The following is a 17102-nucleotide window of genomic DNA, read 5'->3' on the forward strand; positions in this document are numbered from 1 at the left end:
GTTAAGTGGCGATAGTAAGCTTAAACTGCTCATTGCTTCCCCCCAAAAAAATTAAAATTGACTGAACTATTTACGAAAAGGTCCATTTTGTTTATCAATTTCTGTTAAAACCTCGCAGCGATTTAAAAATCCCAGTGCGTCCGCAATGGGTGCATTTACCGAACAGGCATGTTATCCCTGATTCCAAGAAAGTGCTGCATCAGGAAACTCTTGTTTAGTAGATGTTCTAAACATCTGTTGATAAACATCTGCACGTAGGATTTATTTAATATACAAACTGTCTGATATAATGCAGAAAACTGAGTAACAGGACAATATCTAAGTGTGTGTGTGTGTGTGTGCAGGTGTGTGTTTAACACTCCAAGCTTGTCACCTCGCCGTTTTACTAAGAATAGAAACATCACATCGCTCATGGCCAATTTTAAGTCTTTCTGAACTTCTCTATGAATTTTATTATGTGCCCCTATCTCTGGCAGCACAGTACATTATTTACAACATTATCCATGCTTGTGAAAAGTTTTACACTGCTCTCTCTCTCTCTTCCCCCCTCCTCTTCCCGGCCACACACACATACACGCAATAAATGAACTAAGCCAATCGTGGACTGAAGCCCTCATGAATCCGGTTAGCATTAATTTTCTATCGAATTTCCTTATCTTTTTTTAATATAAATAAAATGTTTGTTTGCTTTTGTTACGAAACAGCAGAACGAAGCTAGTTTCGCCTCGCGTAACCTTGGAACCGACTGGACTGGGCCTCCCATCTGTCACTGGGGGGGGGGGGGGGGTGGGCGAGCGGTGGTTGAGTCAGTCATTTTATCAAACACCCAGTGTTCAGACCCATTCTGACAGCCCACGGTTAAGTTTTCGTTCCAGAAGCGACGTGTGTTTACAAATAGCAAAACAGCTTGAAAAAAAAATAAGCATGATAGACCTCAAACTCGTTCATAAAAATCGTAACTTGCTCATTTAGTTAACAAAATAACCCATATAACCCACACCGTGCTGTGAGCGTATGGTCAATTATAATGGCCCAGTTTTTTTAAAACAGATTATTTTTAAAGAAGTAAATTCGAAATAACTCCCCCCCCCCCCCCCCTCCCGCTATTAGTGGAACAAATCAGATTAAGGTTTAATGAATGTATTCAAATGTTCCCTTTTGATGCTGATGGCAGGTGTACAATAGGGGGCAAAGCCGAATGCTCTAACGCCTAGGTGTGAGATGATTATTCAAATAGGCTGCGAGGAAATTAGGATTGGAGGTTGCTGTGCCGCGTACACGGCTATTTGACCGTTCACCGCCAGCCACCCACGTCACTTCAAACCACTGTCATCATCAGGCTGCTTCGGATCGCTTCAAGCGGCAGTTTACAACCAACCTCCAGAACCCAGCACTCCCCAAATAAGCCATTCCGCAATCCGACACGGGGGAGATCCATCTCCCACCATCTCCTACAAGCAGGAACTTTTTTCTCTCTCTCTCCCTCTCCCTCCCAAGCCCTATAATGCACTCTGCCTCCAGCATGCTGGGCGCAGTGAAAATGGAAGGACACGAGCACACCGACTGGAGCTCCTACTATGGAGAGTCCGAGGTAGGTTTCGGCAAAAAAAAAGCAATCCATTTATGTACAAGATAATATTAGCCTTAAGATAATATTAACTTTGTGATCAAATATTGACTTGCGGCGCCTCCAATTCCTCCTCGATTTGCACCGCAACAGTCTTTAAACAAAGTTCTATTTGGCTAAAATAAAATTTCTGTTGTGCATTTAAATACTTCTAAAGCGCTGGAGACTTCACTTATTTAATTCTTATTTTTTCGGATTAAATTCAGTATTATTTACGGAAAGCCAAATGCTGAGTTTTGACTTGACCATGCCCGGATTAACAGGTCCCACTGTTGCAGCATTTTATCTGTCTCTGGGTTGCTTTGTATAGTTACTGCTGAACTCGTTTTAGTTAAATTGATTCCCTATTCTAGTTACCATTTTCTATTTTTTTTTGTTATTGGGGATTTCGTTGATTTCTAGTCAGAAGTAATAATTTAGATCGATAAAACGAACAGTTAAAGCAACCAGCCGAGTCATTAGGTAACTTGTAATGGCTCCTTTGTTAATCAGATTATTCGCACAAAGAGTGAAGTTTTATTACCAAGAATAAACAAACTAACCCAAGAAAGGTCGAGCGTTGTTAATTGTAAACATTGACAATATTGCAATAGATAATTTGCTGCAGTATCATGGCTGGATTCATGAAACACTGAAAACTTAACCCGGTTGAATACCGCATTAGACAGCTACTTAATAATGAGTATTTTTTCCTCCTTTCAAGGGTTATCCCACAGTCAGCAACATGAATGCGGGCATTGGAATGAATGGTATGAACACCTATATGAGTATGTCTGCGATGGGTACTGCACCCAACATGACAGCAGGATCCATGAACATGTCTTATGTAGGCACCGGCATGAGCCCGGCAATGACTGGCATGTCTCCTGGAGCGGGGGCAATGAATGGCATGGGAGCTGGGATGACGGGCATGGGCACTGCCCTCAGCCCCAGCATGAGTCCGATGAGCGCCCAGGCTAGTTCCATGAACGCCCTGACTTCCTACACCAATATGAGCATGAGCCCGATGTATGGCCAATCCAACCTCAACAGATCGAGGGATCCCAAGACCTACCGCCGCAGTTATACCCATGCGAAACCTCCTTACTCTTACATCTCGCTCATCACCATGGCCATCCAGCAGTCTCCCAGCAAGATGTTGACCCTCAGTGAAATCTACCAGTGGATAATGGACCTCTTCCCCTTCTATCGCCAGAATCAGCAACGCTGGCAGAACTCGATCCGCCATTCCTTGTCCTTCAACGATTGCTTCCTCAAGGTGCCCAGGTCGCCAGACAAGCCCGGCAAGGGTTCCTTCTGGACCCTGCACCCCGACTCGGGCAACATGTTCGAGAACGGCTGCTACCTCCGGCGGCAGAAGCGCTTCAAGTGCGAGAAGAAACAAGCGCTGAAAAACTCGCAGGACGTCAGCAGGAAGGCGTCGGAGAGCGGCTCCACCGGCAGCGGCAGCAGCTCGGAAAGCAGCGCTGGGAACGAGTCCCCCCATTCCAGCGGCTCTCCGGGAAGCGAGGCGAAGAGGTCCATGGTGGACATGAAGTCGACCCCGACCTTAACCCCAGAACACAGTCATGCCAGCAACGCGGTGTCACAAGCCCAGCAACACTTGATGCATCAGCACCACTCGGTTCTGTCTCACCTCCCATCGGAAGCCCAGGCTCACCTTAAACCAGATCACCACTACTCATTCAACCACCCGTTCTCAATCAACAACTTAATGTCTTCCGAACAACAGCATCACAAAATGGACTTAAAGGCTTATGAGCAGGTGATGCATTACTCTAACTATAGTTCGCCAATGTCCGGCAATCTCCCCATGAGCTCCAAACCCGTCTTAGAATCTTCGCCAATCGCCAGCGACACGTCTTACTACCAAGGTGTGTATTCCAGACCTATTATGAACTCCTCTTAAAAGCCTTTCCACGCACAAATGGACTCGGCCAGCTGTGTACATTTGTAATAATAATAATTAAGAAAAATCGTTGTTTGTGCCCAAGCATTCGAAAATATTTTTGATGTTTTGAAACTGTTAGATGTCAAGTTGTTTAGCGGAATTTTTTTTTGACGAGTTAAACTGTATTGTGGAGGGAAGCGCCGTTTTAAATGTTTTTTCCCTCTCTCCCCAAATACAAAGGGGGCAAAAAAAAAAGCAACGTTTCCGTTCTATTTCTATGTACAGTTGAAATGCTCCCTGTAGCTTTCCACAATGGACCAAAAGGAGCGTTCGTTTCCTTTAAAATAAAAAAACCTTGAAGGAATGTTGCTATCATTTAACAAAAAAAAAAAATCTACGAGTAATTTATAGTTTGTGTATGTTTTATTTATGACTTAGTAAATGTCTGTTCTGGTAGTGGACTACCGAATTTTCAGAAACTATATTAAAAAGTGTTAAGTGTTCAATGTTCACAATTAATTCTGTCAATTGCAGTGGTTCACGCTGTCGGAATGGGTGCTGTCTGTTAGTCCCCATGAGCGAAAGTTAATTGTTCATAAATTGTTGCACTTTTCCTAATTCCATATAAATCCCGTCCCGAGCTCTTGGTAACGCGGGAAGCCCGGCGACTGCATATTCCCACTTGCTACACCAACTCAAAAGTGATTTAATTTATTGTTAAGCTGTAGATTTTAGTGTGGAGGACTCTTTTTTTTTTTGTTGTTTCCCTATGTAAGAAACTGAGATTTTTTTCGTTGAAATGTTAACATTTTATAAAGAGAAATGTAATTAAACAAGCACACACAAAAAAAAATAAACGAACATATTTTGATCCGGTTAAACGGCCTTTTCTTCTTGTTTAAGAGCTGCATGCACATTGTTCGTCCACTCAAATTCTTATATGTATCCAAGATTTGAAGCAATTTCAATAAAACAGCGCGGTCTGGTTGCTCCCACTTTCACCGATGTTTTAAAATTCTGATAAATTCGAGGCTCACGGAACAATTTTCTTCACCGATGTTAAAATGCACTCGATATTTCCCAACTACTTTCGCTTTCAAATATTATTAAACAGCCAACAATTCTTCCCCCCAAATGGAACAATTTAATTTTCGAACGGATGAAACATCTCAATAGTCCCAGCGCACGAAACCTGTGAATTAATAAGTCTTGTCTTGCAGCACAGGTAAGAGCTTGCTGTGCCTTTTGGAATTAGCCTTGTCGGCCGATGAGTATTTTTCTCGGTCATGGGGCTGTTGCAACCGTGTTAGAGTGGCGCCAGGCGGAAAGCTGGTCGGTCTGCCCCTGTCTTCTCTCTGGTTCGGTTTTTTAAAAAAATGGTGTCGGTTTCCCCAGCATTGAAAAGCATTACTGCTACTTCAGTGAAGAGGTATTTAAAAGGAATGTTTAACTTGCATCAATATAGGCAAGAGTCAGTGTTGACTGACACTTCCCTTTGCTGTTGCCCTATTGATACATGTAAATTTATATTAGTATGGGTTAACATTTGCTCCTCCAAAAAAAACTGCGCAAATAAAACTGTACATCCACTAATATTTTCATGTTTACCTGGGAGGGGATGTGAAGGACGAGCGATGCACAATTGAAAGAAAAACACCAATCTCTGCGGCGTTAATTCCAGTATATAAAACATCAGTTTATATTTTCCTTATGTGCCTCTACCACATCTGATCCTGTGCCATCTCAGTGATATTGGGTTATTTCCATGGATAACGACGCGATGCTCTACAAACCAGATCAGGTTGTTTTGGCCAGGGCCACTTCACCGCAATTCATATGCTCAAAAAGAGTGTGGCCACTACTGAAAACTTTAATGCAAGGATATTGAATCTCTAAATCCGATTATAATTTCAGTATTATACTCCATGACTTTTCATTTAATTTAATTACGAAATATGTCGGAATGATTTGGCAAGTTTCCTGTTTAACCAACTGTCACAGCCAACTAGATAGCGCAACCTGTTTTGTGTTTCAGTAACTTATAACTGTATTCTTTTCACTGGCAGTGCATGGCGTGGAGTTCATTTGAATTATTAAAATTGCCGTTTTTCCCTTATTACACTGCTTAATATAAAGCCGTTAAATGCAATAATATTGCGAACTGAATTCAGTACCATACAAAATCAGGTTCGTCAGTGTAAATCAGACTGCTTAAAATGATTTTGCCCCTGGTACATAGAATTCTGGGTATTAGCTTCCTGCTAGGAGACGGTCATCTCTCTTATCTGTTTCGTTCAATCTCCTGACCCACATCATTGTTGAGTAAGATAATGGGTCCATTAGCTCTCATCTTGTTCCGTGCTTATCTCGACTGACGTTAAAACCACAGAAAGTTAACAACACTGGTCACAGGTCCTCCTTTATTTAATTTCAAAATGAGGATTTAAATGGTAACGCTTGTAAACCGAGTGTACGCGCAAGATCAAACTATACTAACAGACAGTACACAAAGAAATGTAAGGTGCATCGAAATGGCCTGGAGTTCAAAATATCACTGTTTAAAATTGATCACACTTCAATTTATAACTAACAACACCATGCCATACTCAAAACAGTGCGACAGTGAATCTATACATACATAAAATATTTTCTTGAGTTTTAGATCAGAGAAAGAAGGCATTCTGATTCTTGCAAATCGATTGCAAACAACTGGTTTAAGCAAATGTTTTAACGAAGGAAGCCAGTTTCATTGGCGCCTTGGAAATCTAACCCAAGTATCAGTGCAACGATAGACATCCCGTGCCCACAGCTGATGTACAGCAGACTGTGCAATGCCACGTTTGCATAATTGGTTTATACTTCATTCACTACGTCCACCTTCTCGCAACCAACTTAATCAAAAAGCGGACTTCAAGGACAATTCCGTCACAGCGTGAATTGTGCAAGAGTTGAAATCGTGCCGCATAACGCTTTGCAGCTCTAGTTTCATCCAGTCTCGACGCCTCGCAGAACAAGATTTCGCGAGTCGATTACCGAAGTTAGTTTTAACTTGTGATAACCAGCAGACGGATTTGGCTATAGGCTTCTTTTAGTAGACATTGTGCTAAATGTGAACGCTTTTCTGACATCCTGTAGCCTTTATCATTGTAACTCACATTGGAGGCCGGAGATGGGTATGAATTTTACATCAGAAAAAAAGCCGCAGGGAAACCTGTAAAATTACTGTATGCCAACACATGGACTATATAAAAAAAACTGAGAACAAGGTGAATTTCAACCACCAAGAATAAACAGGGAGAATTTTTTTTTAATAAAGACAATTCTTGAGTCAAATTGCTGGCATTTCCCAATCCCGGATATAGTTTCCCACGCGTCAGTGAAGTGTATAGAGTACTGTTCAACCAAAATAACACCATCAAATCCCCTTCTAATTCCACATTGTCCCAACACACCGTTGCGACTGCAATCGCCCAGGAACAACTTGTATCTCGCATCCAAGGACACACACGTCGCGAACCAACCATGAAATGTGTTTCATTATCACATAAAAGCCTCCCGGAGCGAGACAGAATACGGCGAGAAATGAGCCAGCAGCAACCACAAAAGATGTGTGAATGCGATGCTCTAACCTACATGTTCCATATCACAGGGCTATTGTCAGGGGGTCGTTTTAAAACTACTTAAAAGTGTCTCTCACTACACTGATCCTGCAAGATAAATTGTCACACTGTATCAAACTCTGTCGCAGCATAATATAATTACACAGCAGGTCAGTTCGATGGCTGTATCATACATATATACACACACATGTACACATGTACAGAGAAATAAAGTCTCCACTCGCTGCCATTTATATCGCAAGTTCCGATACTGAAGCGTTGTATCTTTTATTTCGTTTGGGTTTAATTTGCCTTCATTGCAAACTCCATCCTATATACCGATTTTTATTAATAAAATATTACATGTGATCGGTGAATAAACGCGGCCAAGTAAATAAGAAAATCTGGAGTCTAATTCCAAGAGGGTAATTTTCAATCGCACGTCCCACGCCAGTCAATTTCCACAGGTATCTTGTTATTCTCTTAATTTTTCCCTGCTTTGTGTGTAAAGGAATTTTATGACACCGATCAATATCTTGGTAAAATAATCATTTTGGACCTCGCTGGGCAGTGAAATCTTTGCTTTGTGCTAAAGTCAACACTGCCTGTGTTGAGCTCAAATAATCCTGCAATGCCTCGACTCCTTTACAGTCAGAGAACTGCTTCAGGGCTATCGCGGCGGCTGGACCGAGATGCACCAGGTATGTCATCTGCAAGGATGTGCATGTATTTAAGGTTTAAAAAGAAATGTATGAATTATGGCAGCAGATGTCGAGAAATGTGGTGCTAACTGGAGCACCTTTCTCACCATTTTCACCGTCTCACCTGAACACACTGTGTCAATTGCATTAGCATTGCAATTGGAGAGCAAGATGATATTATTAAATTCGGGTTAAAACTGAAATTACCATTTTTTCCTTAGTTTTTTTTTTGCCTTAATGGGAATTGCGACTAACTTGGAAATCAATTGTAATAAACCAGACAGAGAGCAATAAATAAATATGCTCGTGTCTTGAAATAAAACGATTACTTCAGATTGATGGTTGCCATGTTTTAACATGTTTTGCATCTTGTTACCCAAATACCCTACTTGCTTTTGAAAGGAAAACTCAGTCATTATTTTCCTCCCACGAACTGTTTGGCTGCCTGCTTGCTGTTAACTAAAAATGAATGCATTTTCATTGGCGTTTATGAATTGGAATACTTAACAGAGAGAGGAAGCATCGCTTAATTGGATTTAACTACTGGATTCTTATTCCTGAGTGTCATTGTGATCGAATAGAATGGACAAAAATAAACTTGTTATACATTTGACAGATATATAAATGGGTAAATGAAAGACGGATAAAGAAATATACCGCTGGATAAACACATAGATCGAGCTATATAGGGGAAAATAATAGATAGAAACAAGCGAGTTAGGATGGATGCATAGATAATTGGAGATAACAGATTTTCAAGGCATTCATCTTCTGATGAATCGGGAAATGATGCGGAATGCATTGTTTTAAACAAGTGGCGTACCGGGAATTCAAGGTTAGTTCATCTTTGAACAATGTCCCGGGGATCATTTTAAACTAGATAAGGCAACCGTAATATGATAACAGTGAAACCGAAAGCAAAATCTGGACGATAAAGAAGATGCGGAAAAAAGAGCACCTCCTTGCCGAGATGTGAGCGATACGAAGAAAGCAGAACCTCAAATAACAAGCAAATCACAGTGGAATCTAAATAATCTCCATATAACACACGAGATTTAACCATGTCGGTTTTATTAATTAAAATTAAAAGCATATATTTCCTTGGCAATAGAAAACATCTCGAAAATCCCAAATTAACAGAGAGTACTAGAAACTGGTTAGTATGTTAACGAACCAAAACCTCTACTAAATTGGAATACCCACGCCGAGTTCTTAATGGCCATTATACAAATCCATTACTCATTCAGTGTTAAGATAATTTTGAAAAGGATCAGTGAAGCAATGAAATATTAATTTGGTTCCAACTCTATACAATTGTTTTATAACATGGGTTATATCAGCATTGTTACTTCATCGGCCAACTAATGCACAATGCATGATGTTTTCATTCGCTATTTTAGGACGTCAATATATTCACCACTGATATAACTCAAAACACTGAAGCACATCACATTTAATTTGCAAATTTAATTCGATTATTTCTGGCCCTTAGTTTCAACGAGATTCGCAAATTAATTGAATTTAGCCTGCAAAATGCTGCACTGTTATATTAGCCGCTTTTCGAGATTTCAGTTCGATTTAGTTTATTTTTTTAAAGGGTGATTAAAACACCAGCTTAGATGAATGACTTCACATCGAAAACAGACAACGGGTGTGAACTGCGACATTGCCACAACTTGATCGGGCATTTACAGACAGCTAACAGACCCGAGGGAGATCGGTCCAGGTCAGTCGCTACACAGCACGACCAACTCTGGCAATTTTCATCAAGCCAAGGCAATAGGCGGGAGCAACTAATCCCATCGATCCTGAGTTAGCTTGTTTCCATGTATTGGAAGAGCAAAACCATTCTCTGCCGCATTTTTTTTTTAATGTGGCGTTATATGGACGGAAGAGTAATCAAATTATCAAAACCAGATTTTACCCTATAAAAATCATGTTAGAATATTAAATAAAAACAAGAAATGCTGGAACCACTCAGCAGGTCTGGCAGCACCTGTGAAAAGAGAAGCAGAGTTAACGTTTCGGGTCTATTAACCGTGCTTTCTAAAATTACCCATAAAATTGCAAATCTAACTTTAATCAACACCTTGTGAACGGTGAATACAACAGGTTCGTTTAATATGGTATCACAGAACATATCGGAGAAAAAGAGTGCATAAAATATTAGTTAACAGAACAATCAAAAATATATCCACGATCTATCGATGATTCAATCAATCTACCTAACTAATGGGAGTGGGGGGAGGGGGTTGCTAGGACAAGCGACATAACCTTAAAATCAAAGGCAGGCCACTCGTAAGAGAAGTTGGGAAACACTTTATACAAAGGATGGTAGAAATGTGGAATTCTCTCCCATAAAAAAGCACTGAATACTAGCTCAATTAATTTTCAATCTGAGATCAATAGATTTTTGCTAGCCAAATGAATTGAGGGATTGGAGCCAAGGGTGGCTGGAGTTCGGAGTACAGATCAGCCATAATCTCATTGAATGGTGGAACAGGATCGAGGGGCTGAATGACCTTTTCCTGTTCCTGTGTTCTATCTATCTATCTATCTATCTATCTATCTATGTCCTACAATAAATGTTATTTGAATTATGACGGTCCACCTTTGCCAGTTTTACAGTGCATGATTTGGTTCGAAATGTCCAATTATTTTCCCCTCTCTCTGTTGCAGCAAAGTGTGATTTAACTTGTCATATTTTCAATACATGACCAGTTCTGTACAGGACACGCTGAAAGGGTAATCGCCGTTAAATAATTAATACAGTTCCATTCCTCTAGTAATGCGAGTCTTCGGATTTGTCAATTACTTGTCATTAAATGAGTGTATACCCACGTACTTCATTTCACATTCTTTGATGGGGAATAACCTTTTGTCAAGCCCACTCCAGCACTGAATTAAATGCAACTGGCCTTTTGATATCTAGGTTCAAAGTAGGCCGTTTCTTCCACATTTTAAAAAAAACCCTCTCGTTAACGTCACAGAATTTATAGTAATATTCTGTGATGCGCGAGGGATTTAATTTTAAATAATTTCCGATAATGAATAAAAAGTTATCAGGTTTTCCAAATAAATTTGCAATGGAATTAAACACCGACCTTCTGAAGGGAAAACAATATCGCAGGAGTATAACGCTGACTGTAGCAATGAACTTGGGTTTATATTGTGACATTAAGTAAAGTTACATTTTGCTTGATGGGTTTTTTTTTTAGCCAGATTATATTGGCTAGCTCTTCCTCGACTCAACTCCAAAGGACTGCTAATACCGTTTGATGGGGATTGCATTAATTATACAAAAAGAGAGGACAGAATGATCCCTGGCCAACGAAAAGAACAAAGTAATACCTTCAAAAGCAGAATTTTTTTAACCCCCTCAATGCACTAAAAAGAGGATTTCTGTACGGACATGACTTGCAACCATGGTGCTAAGTGAAACAGAAAACGGCCTGAGCTAAGTGGGTCTTTTTTCAGCCGTAGGGAGTGGGGTGGGAGACGGGGGTTGAGGGTCAGTTTAATTAGGTTATAATGTGACGGCATTTTTTTTTTGCATCGGGAGGCAAGACCAGTAAAGAGAACGCATTGTGAATCCTTGTCCTCCCTAAACCATCCCAAATCTGCTCAGAGATTCTCCCAGAAAGATTTCAAATGTTAGCAGAGACTCCAAATGCCTTCGGTTAAGACCTAGTACATTACAGACTGTAAGCTTGGACGGTTTACTGTTGTCTTGGCAACACGACGCAGCTACCGCCTATAGTAAGGGTCTTCTTGATCCATTTACTTCTGCGGGACAATTTAATTACATTTTGCACAAGTTACTTTATCTGCATCTAATTAGCAAATGTCCACATTCTTTTCTCGCCTGGGCGAGAAATCACAGGGACTTTAGAGGCAGATGCCTTCGGAAGGAACAAAAACTCCGAGAGTCAACCTGTTCAACTCTCGCTTCAGAAATATGTTCCCAAGACACAGTGCCGTCACTTATCTCGTCTGCTAAAACCAATAGAGCCGTAACCAGTAGAGCTCTTAAGCTTGCTTTATTATCATTTAGGAAACAGTCAGGAAATGAAACAATCGGAGTCACAGATAAAATTACCCTGCAAAAGACAATTTTTATTCCACCAGGTCAACAGTTCCATTTTCGTCTATTTTCTCTTTGAGCGTCCACTGGTAAATTTTAGAAGTTTTCTGACTCCCAAGGATTGCACCCCTTAAAAAAAGTCTAAAAAAAGATGGGCCTTGGTCTCTAGGCGTTGAAAGTTGCATCCAAAGTTTAGAAACTCGTAGGATACATACGAGGCTTAACTGGTTAACCGTGGTCGAGAACACCCAAGTTGTGCAGTCTCCCGGGAGACTGATGGGAGACGATTCGTACAAGCTGTAATTCCGCTTTAGCCTATTGCAGGGCTGGGACAGTTCACACTATACCGCATTAACTCGTCTTTCTTTTGAAATATTGCTAATCCTCTATCTGTGCTGCAGGAGCAGTCGGTAGCACACAGCAGTACATTAAAGCCTTGGCAGCAAGCTGGATCTGCTTGGGCCATCCTACATTCTACACATTTCCACTCTTACAAAGCTCGAAATAGAGAAACATGCAGGAGCTTTTACGGAAAATAATGAATTCCTCCCTTTCTAGTAAGGAATTGGGGGAATCACACTCGTTAACGATGCATTCCCTTTCCTGGGGGAGATTTTAAAATTGCAATTGTGAAATTCATAATGGAAAGTTGCAAATATTTCGAATTATCTCAGACTTATAGCTTTGGTTATGGTCTTACATCCTTCGTTAAAACAGTCACTGTAAACACATCTAAATAACCGACTTCAAACGTGCTCTGGTCTGCACCAGTGCTGCCTGCCCCACCAACTATACTTGACCTTCTGGTAATAAGGTAATTAAAGAGCAATTTTTGTGTAGAACGATAAAGGAAACTATTAAAGTCCCGATGGGTTTAAAGAAAATCATCTAACAAAAGCGCTGAGGACTAGGATGAAAGAGAGGGGGAACAAGACCCCCTTCAAACCGAAACTGCTGATTTTTTATTTAAGAACACGACCCTAGAAGGAATGAGACCAATTTAGAAGGTGGACAACTAACTATCGAGTTCAGCAGTTTAAGAAGGCGACTCACCACCACCTTCTCAAGGGCAATTAGGGATGGGCAATAAATGCTGGCTTTGCCAGCGATGTCTAAATCCCCACGAAACGAATTAAAACAAAATAAATGAGAAGAAAAGATAGTGGGGGAAAATCGCGTCATAGGAGCTGCGCTTATTGCTGTTAGTTTGCTAGACTTAAAACATAGCCAAATGTTGTGTGTGTGAGGGGTCTCTCTGAATTCGAGCCACGCTCAATGGTTCATGTGCTTGTCCTGACCCAGGAGCAGCAGGACAGTACAGGGTCTGCAGCCGTTTCTTCATTCGCTCCCTCCACAGTTAAGCGAAATGTCAGCAATACGCTTGGAGATTTCTTTTTGAGGGAGTGTTCTGCTTTGTTCCTTTTAGTTTCAATTAAAAACAATAATGTTTTAAGAATCGTTGAAATAACACGAAGGGAGGGAGTGAATACCTGTTTACGTTTTCGTAGTTCAAGTGAAAGTTGGATATTATATAATAATTACAAATAAAAATGGAAGGCAATTTCACCAGTTATCAAAGTAATCCCGACTGCTTTCAAATGTGAGAGGGTTCTTTAAAAGGAATCGCAATCAGATTACAATAAAGGAGCTCTTACATTGCTCGACTCTGCACTGATCTGTATCGTAACTCTACAGAAATCTACATAGGTACATTTTCTATATGATAATTAAAACAGCTTGTATTATGACGGAATATATCACTAAATGCTAATTTGTACAGCTTATCTTTTTTCCAATTTATGGCTTTCAATTGATAAGGCTAAATGGAAGCCAGTAGTGAAGATGGGAACACTTAATGTAATTGTTATATTGCTCCAGATATACAAAGGGCGACTCACACATAATAGTCTACATATTGTAAGGAATTCAACTGTATTTCCTAACGAAACGATTGATCCTTTTCATAAATTAAGTTGTATTCACAACTTTACAGCTGGAGATTACACGTTCCTCGTTTTATTTTTGTTCAATGATCTGGCAACTAGAAAGAAATATTGTACACGTTTTAGGGGAACATCAATTCTGCCAGACATACTGTTTCCAGTGGCATCAGACTGCAGGAAAAGCACCAAAATCCTGAAAGAAGGCATCGAAAAGTTCCAACTTTTATACAATATGACATTATATTTCGTGTCGTGCGGAAATAGTGGGATATTTCCCCCCTATGATATTAATAAGATTTATTCCTAAATTTTTGCGTTTTATCTGATATGTTACCATTCGGGCTTGTAGTGGTGACGCTTCTGCAAGAAATCCACAGAGAAATTACACGCCACAATGTCCGAACTTGGCATGAAATGTTCCACACTACAAAATTTGATAAGAAGCGCCCACCCCCAAAAGAAAATGCTTCTGGAAGATCTAAGATATCACAAATGCATACAGCAGATCAATTGGACATTCTATAAGGAAACTATTTCCAATTATTCTCAGTCTTTTTCCTCAGGGCAATTCGTGAAAATTAACCGGGAATATCCACGCTCGTTTTATAGGGATATTTTTCCACACCATATTCGAATTTCGGGGTGATCACCGATTTCGCCTCGGTAGATACCTTGTGCACTAATATTTTAATTCGCCACTCGTTACGTTCACAGACCTCAGTTATTTGTTTTCCGTCTTTCCAAAGATGCGTGTTGTATAAAGTTTGAGTCCGAGGATGTATACCGAGTCTTAGTAATTGTTCTGATGTAACAGCTCTTCTACGTTTTGGATCTGGTTTCTGCGACCTTCTCAGAAATAATTGCATTCGCACGAGAGACCAGATACACTGTACTATCAGACGGGAATCTAGTAAGGGAGCGATGCCATTAGCAAATGGGTATCTTTTAATTTGCAAAACTGAACTAGGATTCAGCTTCAATGAACTAAGTTTCCGCTTCAAATCTACAGCATGCAAATATAACTGGTACACTTAGATGCAGATATGCGTGAAACTGTGTTCTGTGCGAGGTTTGCACCCATATGTGTGCATGCAGGTGTCTGTGTGTTTGAGTGCAGCATGTGCTCTGTGACCATGTCCGTTTGTACCGATGGATATTGTGCCTGTATGTGTGTGAGGAGACGTGTGCTTGTAAATATTGTCGCTCTGGGTAAATTAAGTAATATTCGGGTTGGCATGTGTGTGTTTGTCTCTGAATTCTGTGTATGTCCTCTGTGTGACAATGTGTGCTAAGTGTATTTATATGGGTGCACATGTTTGTGCTAGTGCAAATAGGTGCCATTTGTGATTCCGTGTATAAGTCACGCGCAATTGTTTGCACTATTGTGTGCGCCGTGTGAAACAATGTGAATGTAGGCACTGTGTGTCTCCGTGTTAATATGTGTGTGTGCGCTTTACATGCATGTTAGCGTCTGTATGTATGCTCTGTGGTTAGTGTGAATATGGAATGGTGCGTGTGTTTGAGTGCTTTGTGGGCTCAGTGCCTCTGTGCATATGTGTGTATACCTTGTGACTGGACACTCGGTATATGCGGTTGAGTGTGAATGTGCTCTATTCAAGTGTGTGAGTTCGTTCATTGTGTGTGTTTGAATGATTGTGTGTGAATAGATTTTGCGCTTGCATATGCATTGTGTGTTTGAGTGTGTGTGTGCTACATACACGTGTGTGCATTCACTGTCTGAGTATTTGGCGGTGAGGGTATGCTCTGTGTGTGTTTTTGAACCTTTATGCGTGCAGCCTCTGTGTTACAATGTGCGTGAGGCTGCGTTTACCTGTTCATGTGTATGAATGCGCATTCTGTGTGTTTGAAAGTAAGCGTGTGTGCATGATCGCATGAGCGTGTGTTCGATGTGTTCCCATGTTCACGTATGTGTGTTTCTGTGTATATGGATGTCAGTGATTTCTGCGTGTTTTATCACCTGGAATGTGTGCTGTGTGTGCGTTTTGGTGTAACTGTGTTTTGTGTGCGTTTCAGTGTGTTTGGCGAGTGCTGGAGTGTGTATGACTGTGTATTCTTTGTATTTGTGTGTCTGAAAGCTTGCTGCGTGTGTGATGACTACGTTGGCCCGTGTATATTTGTGTGTTAACCACAGGCGAAACGACAAACAGTGCAGTGGTGAGTATTCGGCAAGGGGCAAGCAAAAAAACGCAGCACGCGTTATGCCCTTACTAATAGCTGGAAGAGATATATTGTTGGTGTGACATTTCTGCCCGTTTATTCAAGTAAAGTGAGGCGAAGCAAGCCTGTCTTTGACCTTAGAACGACCTCACCTGAGATTCTGTAAACCGAAGAGTCTCCTCCCATTAGAGATGCCGACAACCTTATCCTTATTTTGTCTCAACTTGTAATCTCGTTTGTCATTTCATTTTATGAAATGTCAGGAATAATTTACAAAGAACAGAATAGGCAAAATACCCAAGAATGTTTGTCATTGACTTTAAACTGTAAAACTCACTAACTGTTCATACTTTGATGCATCGAACAGGTTTTCGGACTAGTTTCGCTGTTGATCTCGTGAATTTAACTTCGTAGTTTGATGCGAAATGCAATCATAATATCGGATACACAAACAGCAGTTTATAATCGTAAATTTCACAATTAAACCTAACATCTATCGCCCGTCACACTATAGAACTCAATTCTGAACTTGGCTTTCTCATGCTCGCCAATAAGAATCGGACTCCACCCAGATACTCTTAAAACACCTGCTGCATTGCCCAGTCACTGCTTGTTACGGAGTCTTTTCAGACCTCGTTACCCAAGGAAGGCATCTGAACGTGTCCTGATGCACCTATATTTATTCGCTTTGTGTGTGGTCCACCTCTAATAGCCTGGGGTTACACCTTCCCGTCCTTTAACTAAATACATGCTTGCGGGTAGAAAAATGACAAAACTCGTTGCTCTGTCCGAATTGATAAACATAGCAGCGACTTAATTCTGTATACAATTTTTTTTATAGTTCTCTATAAGGGAAGTAGAGTCAGAGAAAGATTCATATCTGTACTAGTGGGAAGAAATTATTCATGGGATACCAATAAAACATTATAGATTATAATTTCCCCTTCAAATGAACATATGAAAACATTATCGATAGGAAAATACCAACTGGCCCTTATCCCACATAGTCATCATGCCCAATATGTAAACTTGCCACCCGAATCCATGTAATCCTCTGGGACTGATAAAAAAAAGAGGCC

The 17102-nt window shown here is 40.6% G+C and overlaps 1 protein-coding gene and 1 long non-coding RNA gene across 2 annotated transcripts in view; both read left to right on the forward strand.

The window, feature by feature from the left end:
• Positions 1 to 1117: 1117 nt before the first annotated feature.
• Positions 1118 to 4391, forward strand: foxa2 (forkhead box A2). Its single transcript, XM_068044390.1, has 2 exons — positions 1118 to 1591; positions 2331 to 4391. The coding sequence occupies exons 1-2, from the start codon at positions 1505 to 1507 to the stop codon at positions 3534 to 3536; spliced, it is 1293 nt and encodes a 430-aa protein (XP_067900491.1). The 5' UTR covers positions 1118 to 1504; the 3' UTR covers positions 3537 to 4391.
• A 3341-nt stretch (positions 4392 to 7732) lies between these two features.
• The window catches only part of LOC137376753 (uncharacterized), a 78104-nt gene continuing 68734 nt past the window's right edge, over positions 7733 to 17102 (forward strand). The window contains exon 1 of the long non-coding RNA XR_010976292.1: positions 7733 to 7818. This is a non-coding gene — a long non-coding RNA (uncharacterized lncRNA). The remainder of the gene's footprint in view (positions 7819 to 17102) is intronic.

This window comes from Heterodontus francisci, chromosome 13 (assembly GCF_036365525.1).
Source record: "Heterodontus francisci isolate sHetFra1 chromosome 13, sHetFra1.hap1, whole genome shotgun sequence".
In the NCBI taxonomy this organism is placed as follows: Eukaryota; Metazoa; Chordata; class Chondrichthyes; order Heterodontiformes; family Heterodontidae; genus Heterodontus; species Heterodontus francisci.